The 20,300-nt window shown below is 46.9% G+C and overlaps 2 protein-coding genes across 5 annotated transcripts in view; one reads left to right on the top strand and one right to left on the bottom strand.

Moving 5' to 3' along the window:
* Positions 1-7,785, top strand: part of LOC113158544 (inactive ubiquitin carboxyl-terminal hydrolase 54-like) — a 38,502-nt gene extending 30,717 nt beyond the window's left edge. For all 3 annotated transcript variants that reach the window (XM_026354515.1, XM_026354517.1, XM_026354514.1), the window contains 5 exons: positions 1,435-2,264; positions 2,418-2,515; positions 2,605-2,721; positions 4,153-4,411; positions 5,513-7,785. In XM_026354515.1, the coding sequence (XP_026210300.1) occupies positions 1,435-2,264; positions 2,418-2,515; positions 2,605-2,721; positions 4,153-4,411; positions 5,513-6,138 (1,930 nt within the window). In that variant the 3' untranslated portion in view covers positions 6,139-7,785. The remainder of the gene's footprint in view (positions 1-1,434; positions 2,265-2,417; positions 2,516-2,604; positions 2,722-4,152; positions 4,412-5,512) is intronic.
* Positions 7,773-20,300, bottom strand: part of LOC113158545 (multimerin-2-like) — a 28,656-nt gene continuing 16,128 nt past the window's right edge. For both annotated transcript variants that reach the window (XM_026354518.1, XM_026354519.1), the window contains exons 5-11: positions 16,466-16,639; positions 13,887-14,299; positions 13,517-13,699; positions 12,447-12,905; positions 11,616-11,913; positions 10,776-11,282; positions 7,773-10,336 (exon numbers count right to left, since the gene is read on the bottom strand). In XM_026354518.1, coding sequence (XP_026210303.1) covers positions 9,921-10,336; positions 10,776-11,282; positions 11,616-11,913; positions 12,447-12,905; positions 13,517-13,699; positions 13,887-14,299; positions 16,466-16,639 — 2,450 coding nt within the window. In that variant the 3' untranslated portion in view covers positions 7,773-9,920. The remainder of the gene's footprint in view (positions 10,337-10,775; positions 11,283-11,615; positions 11,914-12,446; positions 12,906-13,516; positions 13,700-13,886; positions 14,300-16,465; positions 16,640-20,300) is intronic.

Here is a 20,300-nt window from a genome sequence, read left to right as displayed (position 1 = left end):
TTGTGGTTGTGTCTCAGATTAATATTCATATGAAAGAGAAGTGACCCTGGCAGGAGGTTACAGAAACGACACGCCATCAAAACGTCACCGCTGCATCCACAGCACAGTACAATAAGAGTCAACAGAGCCGGATAACCTCAGTTTATCGCTCGCTCTGTAGTCAAGTGTAGGATTTAGAGTTGAGACTTGACTCAGACGGAACTGCCTCAGCTTCATTTTACCTCCTCAAAAGTACTCACGGGTTCCTGAGAGAAAGTAAACAGACGGTTCAGTCTCAGGCCTAAAGGCTAAAACAAGAAGTACGGCCTCTGGAGTCTGAGCCGCTGTGGTCCCACCGTGTGACCACATGTCGGAGGACGTGTGCTCTGTAACCCAGCAGCAACGTAACCATATCTGAATCTTCAGGACGTTTTCATACGGTGACTGTGTCGTATATATGAACGACGCAGCCTCCGGGGATTCAGCAGGTCTTTAGAGATGTTGTGGATAGAAGTGTTGTCGTGACAACCAGTTCATTCGGAGTGTGAACCGTGGTGAGAGATTGACGACACTCCCCAGGAAACACATATACACACACACAAACACACACACACACGTACACAACCAACCCTGTGTTTAGTCAGAGCTGTCGAATGGCACCATCTGCTCCAGACAGACAGACAGACAGACAGACAGTTATGAAGATAGTTGTGAGGACAGTGTTTACACGGGGGACGTGTGGTTCAACCGACGGCAGGTAAATGTTTCTCATACAGGGGACGCCCCCCTCCCTCCCTGTGATTCCTCTGGACTTTTACCTGCTGTGGTCGCACCTGTGACACCTAGGTCAGGTCTGTAGAAGTTCAGGTGTGACAACAGCTCTATTCTGGATCTGGTAAAAACCTGATCCTAACCTAAACTCTCTCTCTCTCTCTCTCTCTCTCTCTCTCTCTCTCTCTCTCTCTCTCTCTCTCTCTCTCTCTCTCTCTCTCTCTGTCTCTCTCTCTCTCTCTCTCTCTCTCTCTCTCTCTCTGTCTCTCTGTCTCTCTCTCTGTCTCTCTCTCTCTCTGTCTCTCTCTCTCTCTCTCTCTCTCTCTCTCTGTCTCTCTCTCTGTCTCTCTCTCTCTGTCTCTCTGTCTCTCTGTCTCTCTGTCTCTCTCTGTCTCTCTGTCTCTCTCTCTCTCTCTCTCTCTCTCTCTCTCTCTCTCTCTCTCTCTCTCTCTCTCTCTCTCTCTCTCTCTCTCTCTCCGTCTCTGTCTCTCTCTCTCTCTCTCTCTCTCTCTCTCTCTCTCTCTCTCTCTCTCTCTCTCTCTCTCTCTCTCTCTCCCCGTCTCTGTCTCTCTCTCTCTCTCTCTCTCTCTCTCTCTCTCTCTCTCTCCCCCCGTCTATGTCTCTCTCTCTCTCTCTCTCTCTCCCCCCGTCTATGTCTCTCTCTCTCTCTGCCTGTCTCTGCAGTGAAAAGCCTGTCTCGCTCCAAATACTTCTGACGGACAAACCTGGCGACCAGTCAGCTGCCTCTCAGGACCCACAGGCCCCACCTTTATCCCCTTGTCTGGTTAAGCCCCTCCCTCCAGTGTTGGACCCTGCCTCCAGTGCCGGGGTTCCAGCAGGTCCACTCAGGGAGGACAGCAGGACCGGGAGCCCCCTGTCTACCACTGAGTCTCTCCCTGCTCTCTGCGTGGACTCCTGGGATCAGAACCCTGTGGTCCCACCACCTCCACCTGAGGCAGACTGCACACCCCAGTGGGCTAATACGTGCCCTGTCTCCATCCCAGCACAGGCCCTGCCCCCACCCAGTTTGCATGCAACCCCCTCACCTGTCGACAGGTGTTGTCCGATGATGCATGAAGAGCTGTTTTACGCCAAGCGTTCACAAACCACATCACCTGGGTCCAGCCCCACAATAGCCCCACCCCCTCCCACTAGAAACTGGTCCTGTTTAAATGTGGACCCACTTGATGAGGATGTTGATTCTCCTGGTCCACCAGTGTACTCGCCCCCAGACTCACCCTGCAATGCCCCCCTGCCGCCTGCGAGCCGGTCTGGGTGGGCCTCATCTCCACCCCTCAGCCAGGACTACAAAGCGGCCCTGCCTGTGGAGCGCTGGGCGGAAAACGTCAACAGATACTACGGCTCCCAGAATGCAACAGGAGGAGGAGGCGGAGCGGCGCCGCTTGGCGAGGAGGTGTCCGAGCTGGACTCGTTGTACCAGGCCAGTCTAATGGCTCCCAGCATGCAAAGGGGCAACCGGGGAGTCGGTCCTCAGCCGACCAGCAACAAACCAGGTAGGAAGTGCAGGAAACACCTGTGAGCTACAGGTGACTGGGTCACAGGTCACGTTCGTCATCAGCTGAATGTTTTCTACTTTGAGAGAAGCAGAATTTAGTTCTGTGGATGTTCCATTTTTAGGGATGTGTTAACTAGTTGTCTGTGTGTAGGTGGGAGGAGAATGCTGCCAGGATCCGGACGATCCAAAACACCCACAGCAGAGATAGAGCGACACGCCTACAGAACGCCGGTTACACCTGTGCACAAGGTAAAGCTGACGATGAGTCAGTTTACGAGAATGAACTCTATACACGAGCCGTTTGATTCTAGATGTCTTGTCCTCTGACCTCTGTGCAGGCGCCACCAGGTGAAGATGAGAGCTACAGCGCAGAAAACCTGCGTCGCATTGCTCGCAGCTTGAGCGGAACCGTCATCGGGTTGCGACCCCCGAACCTGGGACTCTCCCACAGCTGTGTAAGCTACATACTGGTCAACAGGGTCGTTAACGCTGGTCCTGTATGTTGGTGTGAACACATCATCAGCTCCCCCCTCTGCTGATGTTATTTTTACACCCTGCTGCCCCCTCATGTTCGTACGACTGAACCGCAGCCTGACTCCATCTGGTGCTAATCCGTTTGGGTTTCCTGGTTTACTTGAGGCCTCTTAGTCAGACGACTCAGTTCCTCAGTTCCTCAGATGTTTATTTCATTTCTACTCTTTAATAATTAATAATTCTTGTTTAACATTGATCACAGCGGCTGGTTAGTGTAGTGGGAGACTGGGGTTCAAATCCCAGCTGTGGCCTACCTCCAGTAGGGGTCCTTAGGCAAGACCTCCTCACGCTGCCTTGCCCACCATTGTACCTTGTGCTGACTTGTAATTCGCTTTGGATAAAAGCGTCGTAATGACGTAAATGTAAATGTAAATCACAGGATCACAGCCCGTGGACCGGTCTGTTCTTTTTATTCTGACAGTTCTTTTAAAAGTCCAATCCGCTCCTGATCCTCCAGACTGGGGGCTGGATGTGGTGCTGATGGCTCCGACTCGTTAAAGTCCATCATAGGCAGAAACTTGATTAACTCAAGAACAGGATCAGTCATAATTTAGAAGTGATGGTACTTTGGTATTTCCTTGTTAGGATTTTACAGGATTTTAGTTAGTTAATTAGTTGTTAGTTAGTTATTTAGTTAGTTATTAGTTAGTTATTAGTTAGTTAGTTAGTTAGTTATTAGTTAGCTATTAGTTATTACTTAGTTAATTAGTTGTTAGTTAGTTATTAGTTAGTTAGTTATTAGTTAGTTATTAGTTAGTTATTAGTTAGTTAGTTACATTACATTACATTACAGTCATTTAGCAGACGCTTTTATCCAAAGCGACTTACAAGTCATTACAAGTTACAATGGTAGGCAGGGCAGCGTGAGGAGGACCCCTACTGGAGGTAGCCATAGCTGGGATTTGAACCCCAGTCTTCCACATGGGAGGCGGTGATGTTACCACTACACTAACCAGCCGTTATTAGTTAGTTATTAGTTAGTTATTAGTTAGTTATTAGTTATTAGCTATTAGTTTGTTAGTTATTAGTTATTAGTTATATATGTAAATTAGAGATAACGAGCTCATAACGGGATTAAAACCTTTACCGTGTAATGTACCGTATTGTGAAAAGTACGATTATGTGTATTCTGAGTATTTCTACACTGTGATACTTTGACTAGTACTTAGACCCGTTTGGTTTCTGTTCAGGAGTTGTTAACCACCGATCACAGATTTAGTTCTTCATTAATCTCAGCGTCCAGCTCCACTTTTATTTTGTGTGTTTTACTTTTGTTCCGTTTTATTAACATGTTTTCATTTTTGCCCCCCTCCCTCCATCGTCATCTTTGTTTCCACCTCTTCACTCTGAAGGACCCCACTGTGTCCAGGCCCCCCACCAGGCACCCTGACCTCCACTCCTCCTCCTTCCTCCTCCGTCATCCCAGCACCTCCTCTCTGCACCTCCCCCTCTCCTCCTCTTCCACCTCCTTCACTGCAGATCACTCTTATCACCACCAACACCACCAACCCCGACACCTTGGTCCCTCTACTCCTGCACGTCCTCCTCAGCACCCCCCTTTGCAGACTTCACGACCCCCAAGCTCGGGCCTCTCTTCCTGGGGGAACTCAGGTAACCTGCAGGTCCATCATCTCCACCTCCACCTTCACATCCACATGTCACCAGCATCCAACCTTAAAGAACCACATAAGAACCTGCTTCACTGCTCAAATATGTGAAAGTTAAAGTTCTCGAGTGATATAAAGTAGAACCTGACCCCCCCCCCCCCATCAGTTTGTCTGATCAGCAGTGATCAACTGTGCTGAACAACATGTTCCTCATTTAGTTCACTGGACGTTCAGAATCAGTGTTTAGAACAGAACATCTGGACCGTTTGTTTAGAACAGAACATCTGGACCGTGTGTTTAGAACGGAACATCTGGACCGTGTGTTTAGAACGGAACATCTGGACCGTGTGTTTAGAACGGAACATCTGGACCGTGTGTTTAGAACGGAACATCTGGACCGTGTGTTTAGAACAGAACATCTGGACCGTGTGTTTAGAACAGAACATCTGGACCGTGTGTTTAGAACGGAACATCTGGACCGTGTGTTTAGAACGGAACATCTGGACCGTGTGTTTAGAACGGAACATCTGGACCGTGTGTTTAGAACAGAACATCTGGACTGCGTCTTTTTCTCTAAACGAGTCGACACAAAAACAAAACTACAGATTCAGAATCTGGAAAAGTTTAGAAATGAGACAAATAATCAAGTGATTAGAGAGTTCACATCTGTTCTAATAATGTTCTTCCTCCTCCTCCTCCTCTTCCTTTTCTTCCTCCTCCTCCTCCTCCTCCTCCTCCTCTTCCTTTTCTTCCACTTCTTCCTCCTCCTCCTCTTCTTCCTCCTCCTCCTCCTCTTCCTTTTCTTCCACTTCTTCCTCCTCCTCCTCTTCTTCCTCCTCCTCCTCCTCCTCCTCTTCCTTTTCTTCCACTTCTTCCTCCTCCTCTTCCTTCTTCCTCCTCCTCTTCCTTTTCTTCCTCCTCCTCCCTCCTCTTCCTCTTCTTCCTCCTCCTCCTCTTCTTCCTCCTCCTCCTCCTCCTCCTCTTCCTTTTCTTCCACTTCTTCCTCCTCCTCCTCTTCCTTTTCTTCCTCCTCCTCCTCTTCTTCCTCCTCCTCTTCCTTTTCTTCCTCCTCCTCCTCTTCTTCCTCCTCCTCCTCTCTCCTCAGGACCTGGACCGAGTGTCCAGCAGCAGCTTCTGGTTGTGTCTGACAGGCATCAAGCTCTCTCGGGTCAAGGCCTCCACAGTGTCGCGCTGAGTTACGGCACACTGCCCCGGGCTCCTCGCCGAGCCCCGCCTCCTGCCTCCTCCTCCACCTTCTCCCTCCCCAGGCCTAGAGCTGCCTTCAGTCCAGCCCCCCCTCCAGCGCCGCAAAATCTCTACGCCACCCTGTCCCACCCTCGCCGCTCTGCCAACGTCACCACCAGGACTAACGGCCACTCCCGACAGCCGTCGCTGCCCGCTAACATCAACGGGTCGGCTCACTATGCTCAGCACCAACTCAGGGTGCCGGGAGAAGCCCCCGCCCAGCCGCTCCGACTGGACGTCCCCCCTGAGAGGGACTGGCGCCGTGATACCAACTACAGGACTGTCCAACCCAGCTCCTCCTGGGACCCCTCCAGCGCTCGCCACCACCAGACCCTGCATCGCACCGACTCTCACCCACCTCCCCTACCCCGGCCCTGCCGGGACCCCCACCTCTGCTCCCTCTGCCAGCAGCTTCCCGCTGAGCCGTCACGCTCCTACTGCCTGTCCTGTGGCGCTTATGTGGCTCGGTTTCGGACGGCCAGCTGATCGGGCCTGAAGACGCCGCAGAGAGTCACGTTCCAGCTGCCACACGTCCGAATCCGAATCTTTGAGTCTCTGCAGTCGACTCCGTGTTCGTCCAAACCCACAGTAGAAGTCTATGAATGTCTGCTGGACTTAAGCACATGTCATTAATCAAGACGAAACACCGTCACACAGACCCGGTTTCTGTCAGTGTGACGAGGAAGCTGCTGTTTGTTCAGCTGCAGGTTGTTAATGAAGACGTCTACTCACCACAGGACCAGAGCCAAAAAAGATCTGTGGTCTGGACCTGGTCTGGTTTTAGACACACATTTGACCATTTAGACTTGCAGGCGTCAGCTGAGCCTCCTGCCAGCTGCTGTTTGTGGCCTCACTTCGTATTTAATTTAAAGATTTGAAATAAGTTCTTCGCTGATCGTCAGTGAAGATTCAGACGCAGCAGGATGATCAGCGGAGACGCTGAGCAGCTGAAGAACTGGACTTCAGCAGGTTCCCGAGCAGCTGGCTCCTCAGAGATAAACTTACTTATTCCTTATTTATTTTTGTAGGCCGTGCATAGATGATTATTCTAAGCTAACGTGAATATACTCGACTATAACGATCTAATTTTCTAACGAGAGTTTAGTTTGTTCTGATTTGTCACGTCAGAGCCTGCTAGAGGATTTTAGAAGAAGAGCTTTTGTTTTACCAGAGCTAATATTTAGCATGATTTTCAGACATATTCTAGCCTCGTACATTTAATGTCATGATGATATGTGCAGATCTCTGTAGTGCAGCGTGTTGCAGGTAGATTTTTCTCTTGCTTGTTGCTGGTTTCTCCTTCGTTCCCTTTGTTCAAGGGATCCAGAGTTCTGCTCGGACCGCCTTAGATCGGTTCATTTGCTTATGAAGGTTTTCCTGCTGACCCGGCAAACAAGCCCAAGTCTGAGATCTGGGAACACGTGTCCCTGCAGATTATTAAAGCCTTTACTTCAGATTGATTTTTGTTTTAGTAAACTCTGATGTTTGTTTCAGACCCGACCTGATGATAATTCAAATGAAGAGACTTATTTTTTCAGAGTTTGTTTCCTTTTTTATTTTTGGCTTTGTCAGATTTTATTTTGTTGATTATCTTTCAGTATATTTTTGATGCTTATTTTTCTACTCTTAATAGAGATGATGGAAATGTCTTGTAGATGATTTATTTTAGTAGGAACTTCTCACACTGACTGTTGCAGCTGCTCAGCTGCTGTGTCGTCCTCCGGCTTCTGTTTCTTTAACAAAATGTTTTTTACCTTAACGTGTCGATTTGATACAGACTGAAACAGGAAGTCAAACAAAAGAGAGGAACTGACACAGAAACATCATGAACCACTTTTCATTTCTTTTTCCCACTCAGCAGCTGAGCAGAGCGATGATCCGCAGAGGCTTATTTGATGTTCATGTTTCTTTTCCTGCTGACTTCGACAGACCATCACAGACAGTTCGACTTGTCTTAGCAGGTGAACGCTGCCCTGTCGACACTCCCACTACTTTCCAGTTTGTCGTGCGTTCTCCTGCTAAGTGGAGCTCGAGCGTCTGCGGTCAGGTCTGTTTGTGTTTCTGCAGCTTGTTGTGTTGATTCAGCGATGAAGGAAAGATTCTGTATTTTTGCAATAAAGTCGTCGGCACTGAGACGGAGCAGCCCAAGGAATCTGCTGTGAGTTTTATTTATCGAGTCCGAGTCCTTCAGCGTCAGCTCCGTCAGTTTCCTCAGTGAGAAACACGGAGCTGACGCTGCTGAGCTCAGCGTCTGTGCTTCTCCTGGAGGAAACTGACAGACTGACTGTGCAAACACATTTTCAGCTTTTCTGCTCGCCGTCTCCCGATGTTACAGGGATTGTTAGGTTGTTCATTAGCTCTGGGACGGTAGAAGCATCACCTCTGTCTGTGGTCTATTTTATACTGAAGTCAAACTTTACAACTTTAAGTTGAAAACTGAACTGACAAAAAGAAAAAAGCTGGTTAGAGACATAAGGTTCAAACTGATGCTGATCGGGTTAAAACTGACTGGACATGAGGTGAGTGTCTGACCACTCTGATAAGTTCAGCATTTTTAATCCGACCTGCACAGAAGCTGCAGCGAGTAACAGAAGGAACTTGAACAGACTGAAAGATTCAAAGCGATAACGTTCAGGATTTGATCTATTTTCTTCTCCTGCAGCTCGGTGACGATGGCGAACGTGTGACAGCACCTGAATCTGTGTGAACAGGAAGTAAGTTTCACAAATGGGAACAAAAATCAAGTTAATCTGAAGGTTTTGAGCCAGAACCAGCAAATCAAAAACCTTAAGTATCTAAAACCCGAGTGACACGGGGTTCTTTATTGTTTCCATACATCAGCACAGTGGATTGGAAATGAAATAATCGAGATGTGCAGAGGGTCAGATTTAACGAGCTGTGACAACCTGCAGACTCCCGGTTTTAGTGGCTCCTAAAGGTTTGAAACTTGCAGATGTGTTTTTCAGTCTGGAGCACAGACCTCTAGATGCTGCGTTTCTCTCCCAGTGATGCTGCGACAGGTTTTTCCGTTTTACCTTCAGTGAAACGTAGCTCAGGTGATTGACACGTGTTTGCTGTCACAGGATCCTCGGCCTGTTGTCATCTGCTCTGTGATCGTTCTGCTAAACTGATCTTGCTGCTTTCAGTCACATCAGCAGTGAACAGAAGAGAAGCTGATCCTCTGCAGACACACCAGCTGCTCTTTAGTCCCATCTGTGATCAGGTCTTCCAGTTTGAGGAGGTTTATCTTGTACTAACCTGACGACACGCTGCTAACGCTCCTGTATCGTCACCTGCAGGACGAGATGCGGGTGAAGCTGGAGGCTGAGTTTTACTTGTAAACGGCACTTTGTTTGAGACCAACAATCAAAACTGAAGTTCATATTTCTTATAGTAACAGTAAACTGAACATTTGACTGGACTGTTTTATATAGACAGAAAACCTGTGGGATTATTTGATAATGAAATAAACTCATGTTCGGTGTGATGATGGATTAAGTAGCAGAGATGAGAGCAGCAGTGTTTGCAGAACTGTGACATAATAAAACCTGAATGTTCGAAGTTTAAGTTCACTTTATTTAACACAACCTTCAGCTAACAGCTCAGCTCGCCCCTTCTATAAATACATTCCACTTGTTTTACATCATTCTTATATATCATAGCTACTTTAAAAACATCACACACTTTGGTGATTTACATTCAAATGTGTTCTTTTAAAATACGTAGAGTAAAAAAATCCTTTACATCACGACAGTTCAAAGGGCACTTAGGCTTCAGTGTTAGCCTAGGTTAACTTAAAGGCTAGAAGAATGGGAACAGCTGGTCGGCCTCTGTCCAAAAAAAACACCTATACTAGTACTCCACCTACACCACGAGTAGAAATACCACACAAGTTGAGTGTACTGTAGTCTAAAACTATTAGTACTGCAGTAACAAAGTGATTTAACCAGTGTTGAACCTGATGCTGTTGATAACACGAATGTTAAGGTTCAATCTTGTGGATTTCTGAACCGAGCCGGTCTACCTGCTACCTGTCTCTGCCCTGCTTCCAGCGCTCCAACCTCCTCCTGACTGAGCAACATGAACAGTTTGTTTGTTTAGTTTCATCCACACCCCCGGGTGTCAGGATTTTAGCCTGAGACATTAGCAGGATCTACATCTGCAGTCCGGATTCATTGGAACTGATTACTGGGTAAATGGCTGAGTCCACCTGGAAGGTGCTTTTGGAAAGAAGCTTCAGCAACTGGAATTCACTGAATGTTCATATCTCAGACTCTCGGAGACGATCGGGTGGTCCGGTGGACCAGCAGCCCAGTGAAAACATTGTCCTCTGTCTCCGTCCATGCTCCTCTCCTCAGTTCCAGCCTCACCTCCTCTGCTTCCCGCAGCAGCAGCAGGCCCACGCCTGTAACCGGCCCTGGCACCGCCACCTTCTGTCGGTGTAGAGACAGAGGAGCTCCACCCGATCCCCTCCTGAGGACCACGTGGACGGGACCTGGCCTCAGGGTCAAGGTGAGGATGAACAGATAGATCCCGTCCACAGGAGCCGTAAAGGTGCCGGAGTTGGGGTGAAACTGACCCAGGTTCACAGATGCTTTAAACATGACACCGCCGTTGGAGACACGCCGAGGAGATGCAGCCACAAACAGCAGAGAGTCTTCAGGTAGTCCAGCTGGGGCAACACCTGGAGAGAAAAGGGGGTCAGGGAGCAGTACAAGAAGAACTGATGAGGAACACAGACCACAAACAAACCAATTTGAGTTGAACAACAGCCCCTAATGCTCACTCGTTACCATAGGTGGAGGCTGTTTCTAGTCCAGAAGCTGTTTGTGTTGAGTCGTTGTGAGACTTTAATTAAATTACAGTTTGACTCTCGTGTCGTTTTTGAACTTTCTAGTCACGGATGGTTTGAGTTAGTTTTGTGTTGGAGTTCGTTTTAATTAGTTTAGTCATTTAAGGATCATTTCCTGCTGGTTGTGTCATTTTTAATCATCTGTCTTCTCCCTTGTACTTGTGTGTAATCTTTAGTTATAACGTCAACATCTTATTAGTCTGGAGAAACCAACACAAATTAGTGAGAGTAGAAGAAGAGCTCACTTCCTGACATGCCCAGTGAATCTCACCTGACGAATCCTTCTTGCTTCGATGGTTTCCTCCTCGTCCCTCCTTCCCTGCTCCTCCTCCTCGTCTCTTCTTCTCTTTCTTCCCGTCTTCGTTCTTGACCAGCTCCCACAGTTTGTTGAGCTCCAGCGTGGCGTCAGATTTAGCCAGCACATCAGCGTTACTGAACACGTTCTTGAACACACTCAGATGATCCTCCAGCCCTTTCTTCAGCCACATCACCTCAGCCTGCAGTTTAGCATCTACACCACCAGGTGGCGCCTCTCTCTCAGTGGAGATGTTGGGGCACCAGCAGGGTTTCTCCTCCAGCCGATGCACTTTCTGCCCCAGCTCCTCCATCATTTTCTCCAGGTTCCACAGGTCGCTGCCGTCTCCTCTGTACTCGGGGCCCCTCGGCTGAGGGTGGAGGAGGAGAAGCTGCCGCTCCCTGGCCGCAACTCCACCGCCGCTCCGTGTCATGTCATGGGAGGACGAGGGCTGGTCAGCAGATGGCTCCTCGCCGCTGCCTCCTGAGAACAGGAAGGAGGTCGTGTTAAGATGCTGCAAATTATTGGTGCAACAAGCAGATGTGACTTTTTCCTCAAACACCCATTTGTGCAGAAAATATACAGATTTAATTTTCTCATCTCGGATGGAGTCAAGTGTTATGAGCTGTGGTGCTGTAAAAACTCCGAGCTTCTGTGCTGCTGGACCTTTTCCAGTTGGTTCTAACACAGCTCTGCTGTAAGTTCACTTCCTACAGACAGAACCTGTGTCTCGGCGTTACCTCAAATCAAAGCGTTGTATGATGAAACGATTCTCACTGAGGTGTTTGCGTGTTCAGGAGCTGGTCAGAGACTTACCTGTTCTGTTGTTGAGCAGTGATGTGATCTTCAGGGCTTGGTTTCTCAACTGTTGCTTCAGGGCTGGGATGGAGTGGGCCTCCTGGTCCTGTTCAGACCACTCCAAGAACTCCAGCACCTCCTCCCCCAGCAGCAGCTCCAGCACGTCGCTGTGTCGGATGGCGTCTCTCAGCAGGGAGTCGAAGGAGCTGGACAGACGCTGCATTTCAACACTCACATTCACAGAGCTGCTCAGCTGGGTCAGTCTGTGGTTCAGAGTCCTGGTCTCGCTCTGCTCTGAGACCAGAGACTCCTTCACCTGTAGGGAGAGAGTGAGAAAGGGTTAGTGATCTTCACAGCAACAAGCCAAAAATCGTCAGGAGGACTGGTTTCAGCGGAAGATGAATCCACATGAACCTAACTGCAGCGTGTAACCTGGTCACTGTAAAGTCCACGTACACATGCAGCAGGTCTGATCTCTCACACTTCAAACTGATACCAGAGGAACAAGTTGAAAACTCTTTTCTTATGGGACCAACACAGAAACTTGGTAGAAACTAGATGAAGAAACGTCCCTTTGAGAATTTGGGTCTTTGCAGAGGAACCCTGATTCCTTCACCTCCGTACACCTGTATGAAAACCGATAGAGCAGCTGTGTCTTTGTGAAGCTCACAAATGGTTAATATTTCGGTGAAATGCATGAATTACTGATTACTTAACTCGAGACGGAACAAATCTGTAAACAGCAAAAATCCAACATTTCTCAATAGAATCCCTACAAATCCCTTTTTGAGGAAACATCTGCAGATCAGTAACAACAATCTATTCAAGAAGAGGTTTTCCTTTTCCTACCTGCTGAAGTCCATCCTGAAGCGCCTTCACTGCCAGCGCCCAGTCGCTGTCCCTGCCCCACTGCTGAGCTGCTCCCTCAGGGTTTTCCTCCAGGGCTAGTTTGTTCTCATTGGCCAGCTCTGTCACGTTGGCCACGGCCTTCTCCAGCCGAGCCACGGCGGCCTTCAGCATCGTGCAGTCTCCAGACGAGCTGTTGTTGTAGAAGGCGGTGTACAGATAGTCCACGTCGTCCTCCGTCTCCTGCAGCCTCTCGCCCTGCAGAGTCAGATTCTTGGCCAGCTCGTTCACCCGGTCCAGCACCGCCACCTTGGCCTCCTCCACCTCCAGCCCCGTCTCCATGAACAGGATCTGACTGTTCCGGCCTGTGTGGTGGACCTGCTCCTCCAGCTCCTTTAAGTCTCGCTTCAGCTGTTGGACGTTCCCTGAGGTCACCTCCACGTCTTCCATCAGGCCGCTCACCTGCACGACGACACGTGACGAAGGATTTATGAGTTCCGTCCCCTTAAACCTGTTTCTGGTTTCTCATTTCTTGTAGTTTGGTTTTATTTCCAGGTTATAATTTCAAAGGAACTGATCGAAAAGTAACAACAACAAATCCTGCTTCTTCCTACGTTGTTTAATTTTGACTGTGTAAAAGTGAATTATTAGAGCTTTACTTCATTTTTATGATGTCGAACCTTCTCAAAGTTAAATCGTTGTCTTATCACCTTATCAGTAAACTGCTTTAGAAACATATAAACCAGATCATACTTTGATTCTTGTCTGGACACTGATGTTAAGTGACTGATCAATTAGTCCAGGTGCGTCCAGAGACAGATAACATCAAACATACTGCTGTGGGTTTTCATGACCTCGTCCTGATAAAGGATCGATTTGAAATGTTTTTCATCTTGATATTTTCTCACTTTTAATGTTAGAATCATCTGGAATGATTACAGCAACTGCAATGTGACTGGTTTTAAGACTGACTTTTAAAAAATGGTGGACTGATCCTTTAACAGGACTTTGCTCTGCCTGCAGAGATGTGATGTGTAAACGACGACAGGTAATGTGCGTTTTGGTGAACGCACCTTAACCGTGTTGTTGACCACCATGTTGTCCAACCGTTCAATGGCCTCCCAGAGCCCAGAGCTGTCTGACCTCTGTGGTGGATGGAGGGGGGATAGGGAGGGAGGAGGGAGGTGGTCCTCAGAGCTCTGTTCGTGGTCCAGCTTCAGCTCGGTCACTGTGGCATTCATAGCCTGCAGGCTGACCTAAGATCAGGAGCACAGGTTAGATGGTTGTGTTACTGGTTCCAGCTTCGCTCACATGTACAGTTTGGTTTTCTGTCTTTTGTTCACAGTAAAAAAAGACCTTTTAAATACATTTCTTTTCTGTTAGCTACTCTTTATCTGTGAAATGGCAAATGATTAATTACGAAAAGTTCTGTCATTCCCTGACCTGCAGCATCTTCTGGTGCCGTTTCAGCTTCATGTCGATGTCCGTCTTTAAGCTGGTGAAGTTGTAATGCAGCATTGCATGCTGGGAGTGCAGCCTGCTCTCCATGTCCCTCTGCTGGCTCTCCATTTGTCCCCGGATGTTCCTTAGGTGCTGAAACAATTCATCCAGTCTGTGGTCCAAGCGCTTCTCGGCTGTCTTGCTAAGCTCTGTGCTGTAGCTCTGCGGCAGCTTCAGCTGGGCCACATCACGAGCCAGGGACCCTACCTGCCGACTTAGGTGCTCCAGAGAGCGGTTGAAGCCCTCCAGGACCGGCTGCAGCTGGGACATGACCAGAGCCATCATGTGGGGAAGGGGGGCAGCAGTGGCTTCTGGGTTCGAGACGACTTTAACAGTGGCAACGACCTCTTCTCTGACTGAAAGGAATAAGTCAACTGTACGTAAATAAAAGTTATCACCTTGTTTTATGTTCCCAAAAAAGTAGTTTTTCTGAAAACGACTAAAACATCAGATCAACACATTACAAAGCAGCAACATTTGACTACGGGCACCAGGAGAATTTACACTGTTTCAGTGTGCAGAGTGATGGAGGATTCATCTTGTGGGAAAGATGAACATTCATTTTAGTGTCTAAATAAAACTCTGATCACTCGAAGCTCTTCTCACTCCCACACAGCTAAACTTAACTAACAAGTGCACAAAAACACACACTCCCTGGTGAATAATGGCTCTCTGGGGGCCATGACTTGGTTTCTGAGCTCCAAAGTGGACTATAAACACAGTGCAGCCCCTCTGCCTGGAAAACACCCCAGCACGGAACAAAAACAGCTCGGAGCGTCCATGCTGCCATTTCTGTGCTCCGGGCTCGGTGCCTCTGAAAACAGTGTTGTTGATGTTGCTGACACACAGATGGGCTGGCAGGGGGCGATTCGGGGCTTCAGAGGCAGAAGTGATCAGAGCAGCAGGAGAAATGAGAGTTCACAGTTTGTTTCTGTTGGTTCAGAGAAGCCAGGACGCGGCCTGTCCTCCAGCTGGTCTGAGACACTTTCTGTCTCAGTGGATCCATCTGATCTGATCTTGTCAGAGCCAGATTTCAATCAAATGTAGTTTTTGAGAAGATTAGTGGCAGCTAAAGAGGCTATTTTTAGAGAAAGTGACCAAACCTCTACTTCCAAAGTAGATTTTACAAACTACTTTGGAAGTTTGGGAAGGTAAAGACATTTTTACAAAGTGCAGGCTAATGTAGGAACTGATATGTTAGATGTGAACAATGTCCTATGAAGTGAGGACTTTCTTTGAAAGGTCAGGTTTACATTTTCTCCACGTTTGTAGGTTCAGACTGAGCGTTAGGGTTCACGCTGGGTGTTGGGTCACACAACGAGGAACGTATTATGGAAATGAGAAATATAAACACGTGTTTGCCTCAGGTCATTGCTGTCACTCCCCTCTGGAGACAGAGTCCAGACAACCACCTTAAACACACAACACACTGATCTCAGCCTGTTTTCATTACCACAAACCTAACTCTCCTTTTTCACATGCTGCAGGGTACAAAAAGGTCAGAGGTCACAGTACAGTGAGGCCACGCTGTGCCAGGAAGTACCAGGTCACCTTCAGCTTCATTGGAGGTAAAAAACCAACACGCCCCCCATCAGCTGGCAGCGTTTCTATCCAATGACTGACTGTGATTTACGGAGCAGAGCCGAGTCGACTTCCTGTTCGGACAAAGTGGCGTCTGTGACCCGGCTGTGCTCTGTTTGTTTCTCCAGCATCTTGTTGTAAAAGTCACATTTAAAATGTGAAACGACTCTTTAGGCATGAGATGGAGGAGACGGAGAGTTCTCACGAAGTCTCGGAGGATTTAAGATGATTCATGGATCTGACTTATATGTCCGTCTGACTGCTGCTCTGACTGTTTATTATAATTAACATGGGTTTATTCCAAATAAAAAAATAAATGATTCACTACACCGAGCTTCCACTCCTCACATACACAGTTTACAATAAGAACTGGCAGATTATACTGAAACTAGGAAAGAAACACAAATACGACGCATTTGTAAATCAGCAGCATCAGCTGACTTTACATGGCAGCATTTCACCAACATGTATAAATACCAGTAACAGCTGAATGTTCCTTTAAGTAATACTGGTTGGTCAGTGAGGGCAAAGGTCAAAGAGAACGGAGCACTGTGGGAAACTGAGATCGAGGCCGATCCCCAAACAAGCTGCGTACAGATGGAGGAAGTGTGTGTGTGTGTGTGATGTAATGTACATGCTGGTCTAGTGACACATGATATAATATACTGTGATCTTATAACACACACACACGGGAGAAAGAAGAAAGAGAGGATTTCCTGTGGAGGAAGTGTGTGTCTGTGTATGTGTTGTTAGTGGAGATGTCATTACAGAGGAATGGAGTGCAGTGTGTGTGTGTGTGTGTCATACAGTCGAGTCTGAGATTGGAGCTATTAAAGGTTCAATTAAAGGTTTCTGATTGTTCAAGTCACACAAGAATCACCAACAAGAACCAGTCTCAGTTTTGGGTTCTGTAAAGTTTGTGACGCATGCCCCAAACTTACCAGGACGATGCCAGTCAAACGAGTTTGCAGTGGGGTTGGATGAAGGATGGTGGTTGGGGGCATGGTCTGGGTGGTGGGTGGGGTCTGTAGCTTCATACGTTGGAGTGACGGAAGAGTGGTAGTCGTTCTGTTCGCGGTTGGAGTTGCTTTGCTGCTGCTGCCGCACATAAACATCTGAAACACACACAGGCCAAGATGAAGAGGTGATGATGAGGACAAGTGAACGTGTTTGTTGATAATGAAAGTACAGAACATCATCGTTCTGTCCATCACTTCAATCCAAATGGAAATATCTCACACATTGATCCAGACTACAGGCGGCAAACGATCAGAACCTGGGATAAAGTGTTAACACGTAGACACTACTGCTCATCAGAGAGAAAGTACTACCACTTCAAATTCTTCAAAGTCAATTTGAAGTAGCTGAAAGCTATTCAAATAACAATTGAAATAAACTATTGAAGTATTCTAAGTATTTTAACCTGTGTTGAACTTGATGCTGTTGATAACATCAATGTCTGTTTATATATATACACACACACATATATATATATATATATATATGTGTGTGTGTGTATGTGTGTGTGTAAACATAAAAGGATGATAAATGGTACTAGTACTACAAACCTTTGTAAACCTGTGTACTTGATGGTTCCCAGAGGACAGAATCCTACTGATATTATTGCCCTTATTGTATTTATGGTTTTTGCTTTGGCAACAGGAAGTCAGGCAGACAGGTAGGGAGGGAGTCTGAGGGCTGATGTATTTGGGGATTTCTCAGTTTTTGTTTCACTCTGAGCTCATTGTTAAACTCGGAGTCAGTGACACAGTCAGAGCAGGAACACGGAGCTCCTTGTCAGTGACATGCAGTCATGGTCGTGGGGACAAATGCATCAAGGCTGCGTCTGCAACTGCAGATTAAACAAAAGGAGAAGGATGTCCTGCACGGTCATCAATTTCATTTTCATCCAAGACCTTTTTGTGTGGTATTCACCTTTACATTTACTGTAGTCACTTGGCAGTTTTTAAGTTTTTATCCAACACGACTTGTGACATGTGAAGTACAAAGCCTTCAAAATAGCCAAGTCAGTTGAGGACATGGAAGGCAAAGTGCCAGATAGAGGAGAATCATGGTGTTAGGAAACTTTAACGGTTTCTGAACTTTGGGAGTGAGTTTGCTGAGCGTGCAGAGTTAGGCAGCTCACCCCAACATCATGGGACCACGGAGCTGACAGAGTCGGTAAGAAACGCTGAGACAGTAGATCACGGGGCAGAAAGGACAGGAAGAGGATGTAACCCCCAGAGCCACGGTGCATTCCAGTGCAGAGGCAATGAGAGCCGGATCCTTGCCCCTGCCAAGTTCATCTAGACAGACTGAGTACAATTAGGACAGCGGACCGGGAGGGCTGGACTCTAAAACCATCAGGTGGGCTGCTTCTACAGAATGACCACTCATTATCCAGACTGGTTAAACTGGGAGAGTTGGTCGAGACAGATCTGTTGTTCTCCAGGGGAGAAGGGTCGAGGGTAGACAAGACGAGTACTCAGGTTTGATTTGGTTTTTCGACCACGAAACCAAAACGTTGATCCTTTGTTCATTGTCTATGAAACAGGGTTCAGACGTTCTTCTTCTTCAGACGACAAACTAGTTTGTTGACCTCCACAAAGAGTCTGTAGTACGACGGTACCATTAACCTTTCCAGAGCACATTCACGTGCTTTGTTCTCACTACAAGACTCGGAAGACGACAGAAGAGGTCCCTGGGCGCCTGCGAAGCGAAGCAGGTGGTCTGCGTCTCTTGGGGTTGGTTGTATTGGCTTGTGGGCTATTTTGTGTCCCAGTGGTATTTGCATGCGAAGCCTTTGGGGCCCGTGCTCAGTAAATCCATCCAGGCCTGTATTACACACAGCACTGGTGCTAGTTCATGTTTTCCTATGAAAAGAGTAAAGATGCTGAACCTGGTGGTAGCACCAAACTGATTTTAAGCAGATACTTTTAAACCAGCAACTTACATTTTTTTAAATAAAAGCTAGTTTTAGCCTCCACCCTGGCAATAGCCAGGGCCGGCCATATCTAAAGAGTGCATGGAAGGAATTTCATTACATCTGGCACAAATATCCACATGGAGTCATAAATAAACTTATGATAATCTGAGTCTGGACAGAGGTATGTAAGCTACACCACCACTGGTTAGTGGGGGCAGAAAACTACAATGTGGTCATTCTAGTTTTGGTATTTGTTAACATGTAAATGAAAGCTGCTATTTTAATTAACTAAAACCCAGTCAAAGCCATTTCTCACTCTTCAAAGACCCAGGTTAAAGTATTGACAGACGAGCACAGCTGCATCTTATTACTGTTTAGTATGTGATATCGTACAGCAGCATATTGCTCCTTACTGTCTCATAAGAAACTTAGTTTATTGAGATCCCTTCAAATTATATATTCAAATACATTCAAAATATCTTTCATTTGGTCATTTTTTGGGAGGGGTGGATTAAGTTTATCTGATATGACCAGTTGCACAGATGCTAATGATTGTTAGCAGAAAAGGAGGGGGCGCGAGACCGGTCTCGAATGACGCACTAGCAAAACATTCTGGGATTTGTAGTATTAGGGGTGTGTGCGTTATATACTAGGGGGCCAGCTCTAATACACATTTGATATCTAATCTAAAGAAACTGTACATACAGTAGAGATATCAGCAGCAAAACTTATTGAAATAGGTACAGGAGGTGGACGCAATAATAGAGACACCTGTACAGTCTGCTGTAGGAGGTCTACAACATAAACCGATCTGTTCTGTTGAAAGTACAAGGTGAAGACTAGTTGTTGTTGTTCCTGTTATTGCAGCTCAGAAAAACCTGATTCAATGACATCAACCTCAACCTGCAGGAAATGTGTTGAAGCAGAGGTGTGGTGGGAGCGGACTGTACCATGTCGAGGGGTGTGTGTGTGTGTAGCAGACTCTTTGTTTGTCTTCCTTTGTTAATTCGAGCCTCTAAAGGCCTAAGGTCTATTTGAGTCAGACATTTTCCAAAAACATCGTCTGTTTTGATTCTCAGAGTTCTCAGTGCCATTCTTTATACAAATATTCATGTTATTACTGCAGTAGTGTAGTACTACACTTAAGCTGAGTTTATCATTGTCTCCACCATCTTCCACACTATGAAGATCAGTCCGCATATTTCTGAGGGAATTTTTCAGAATGGAAAAACTGAAGTTCATGCTAAACTGATGCAAAGTCCACTGGAATATCTCTATACTCAGCACTGAAACAGGATGTGATATTATGGCTTTTAATATCCAGTAGTTAATACACAAACATGCTGTAGGTAGTTGTACTGGACCTGGATCTGCAAGTAAAATAATCTCAAAGCTGAAGTTTGCTCTGTCAGTTTGGGGGAAGAAGTGAGAAACTGCACACAACAAGACAACAGCAGAGCTGACCTTCAACCTTTCCAGACCTGTTCAGTTATAGCAAGCTTGACAGATGGCACCATGCACACTTTCAGTCCTTTTAGACTATACAAGTGTCCTGTTCTGTTTTACCTTTAAATATAGTTTGAAACTATTTGCACAATTTGCTCTTTCCTTGTGAGCTGTCAAACAGGTGTAGTTTACCTAGTAAGTCAGAACAAACTGGGTGGTGGCCAACAACACATGAAAACACTGCAAATCCTCCTCGACACGTGAGCACTACAGCCTTCAAACCCCCACCCACCTGTGCTGGTTGGAGGTTAAAACTAGGGTATGGGTGTGGAGGTTGACCTCTTCCTGACCCAAGCTGAAGGTTTATCAAAGCAGAACATCGCTCTCACTTCTAAGCTTCCTCA

The sequence above is a fragment of the Anabas testudineus genome, chromosome 15 (genome assembly GCF_900324465.2).
Source record: "Anabas testudineus chromosome 15, fAnaTes1.2, whole genome shotgun sequence".
Classification (NCBI taxonomy): domain Eukaryota; kingdom Metazoa; phylum Chordata; class Actinopteri; order Anabantiformes; family Anabantidae; genus Anabas; species Anabas testudineus.
The sequence above is the reverse complement of the archived record's forward strand: the minus strand, read 5'-3'. Positions and strand labels throughout refer to the sequence as shown.